This window comes from Bison bison, unplaced genomic scaffold, assembly GCF_000754665.1.
Source record: "Bison bison bison isolate TAMUID 2011002044 unplaced genomic scaffold, Bison_UMD1.0 scf7180017855066, whole genome shotgun sequence".
Lineage (NCBI taxonomy): Eukaryota > Metazoa > Chordata > Mammalia > Artiodactyla > Bovidae > Bison > Bison bison.
This window is the reverse complement of record NW_011485639.1, coordinates 10,254-11,564: the sequence shown is the minus strand read 5'-3', so window position 1 is coordinate 11,564 and position 1,311 is coordinate 10,254. Positions and strand designations below refer to the sequence as shown.

The window sequence follows — 1,311 nt, the reverse complement described above, 5'->3', positions numbered from 1 at the left end:
GTCTGTGTGGAGGAGGGGCTCGTGGAAGAAGGCCTGTACGTGTGTTCTCGGTCGCGAAGGACTGTGCGCTCTGCTCTCTGCCTCTTCAGCAACTGCAGCCCTCGGCCGAGGGCTTGGTGCGGTCGTTCTTGTCCAGTTTGATGGGCTCGGGGAACTCGTTGTACAGCTCCACCTCCGTTTCCTGGGCAGGGAGAGAGGTGGTGACTGCGGGCCGGGGGCGGGCCCCGCGGCGGAGGGGCCAGGCGGGCGACGAGGGACGCTGCGGGGCAGGGGCAGGAGGGATAGGCTGACGCCCTCCGCCCGCATGTGCCCGCTCTGGGACCTTCTGCCAGCGCCTGACGAAGGCAGGGTCTGGGGCCCCGGCCCTCACACACCCCGCGAGCTCGCCCCGCGCGTCTCTCTTGGACCCAGGTCTGTCTGCCATCTCTTCCAGGCCTTCAGGAGAGCTTGCCCCCAAGGCTGCACACGCCGGGCCCGCCCAGGACAACTCCCTCACTGTGGGGCCCACAGGACAGGGACTGGGGCTGAATTAACGTGTTTCCAGCAAGGGGCAGCTTCCTACTTCCTAGGGAAAAAATTCACCTGTCCCTTAGACATGAAGCACCCGCGGGTCGAGGTCCTCTGGGGAAACCACTCTGTTCACAGGTGCTGTACAAGCAACCGCGCCCAGGACTACCTGTATTTTAAGGAGGTCCTCTCCCTGAGAAGTGAGCATGTGCGCGTGTGGCCTGGTCTGCTCACTGGTCAGTGCCATCAGGACCTTCCCGGCCTGGAGGCGAGCCGGCTCCAGCAGTGGCGGCCTGTCCCGCCCGCTGCTCCCCGCCCTGACCAGTGCTCATCTGCTTTCTGTCTTAACAGAGGCCTCAGCAGAGATCGGACTTGCTGGCCCCTCGACTGCAGACTGTGGCCCCGAAACCGACAGGAAATAAAAGTGTGTCCGTGAGCCATGCGGTCTGTGGAGTCTGTCAGGGGCCCAGTGCTGGCTGACACAGCTGTCGTGCGGTTCAGTTAGAACCTCAGGAAGGTTTATTTTTTGCGGGGTGGGTGGTGGGGAGAGGACGAGGGAGGAAAAGGTTGCACCTGGAGTGAAAGTCTTAGTTTAAATGGATAACGAACCAAACACAGCCGAGGAGGAGGACACCACCAGCGAGGGCAGAGGCTGCGCAGGGAGCACGCGGACTGCAGGCAGGCCGACGCGGGGAGGGCCCGACGCGGGCAGCGTGCGCCCCACAGAGGGAAAGGCACACCCACCGGCAGGTTCCTCACTGTGGCCAGATGGGCTGAGAAAAAGGCCCGCCACACACAGCTCAC

General features: G+C 63.7%; 1 protein-coding gene across 1 annotated transcript in view; it reads right to left on the bottom strand.

Moving 5' to 3' along the window:
• The window catches only part of RAB7A (RAB7A, member RAS oncogene family), a 10,324-nt gene continuing 9,013 nt past the window's right edge, over window positions 1-1,311 (bottom strand). Inside the window, exon 5 of the mRNA XM_010858009.1 lies at window positions 1-181. Coding sequence (XP_010856311.1) covers window positions 86-181 — 96 coding nt within the window. The 3' untranslated portion in view covers window positions 1-85. The remainder of the gene's footprint in view (window positions 182-1,311) is intronic.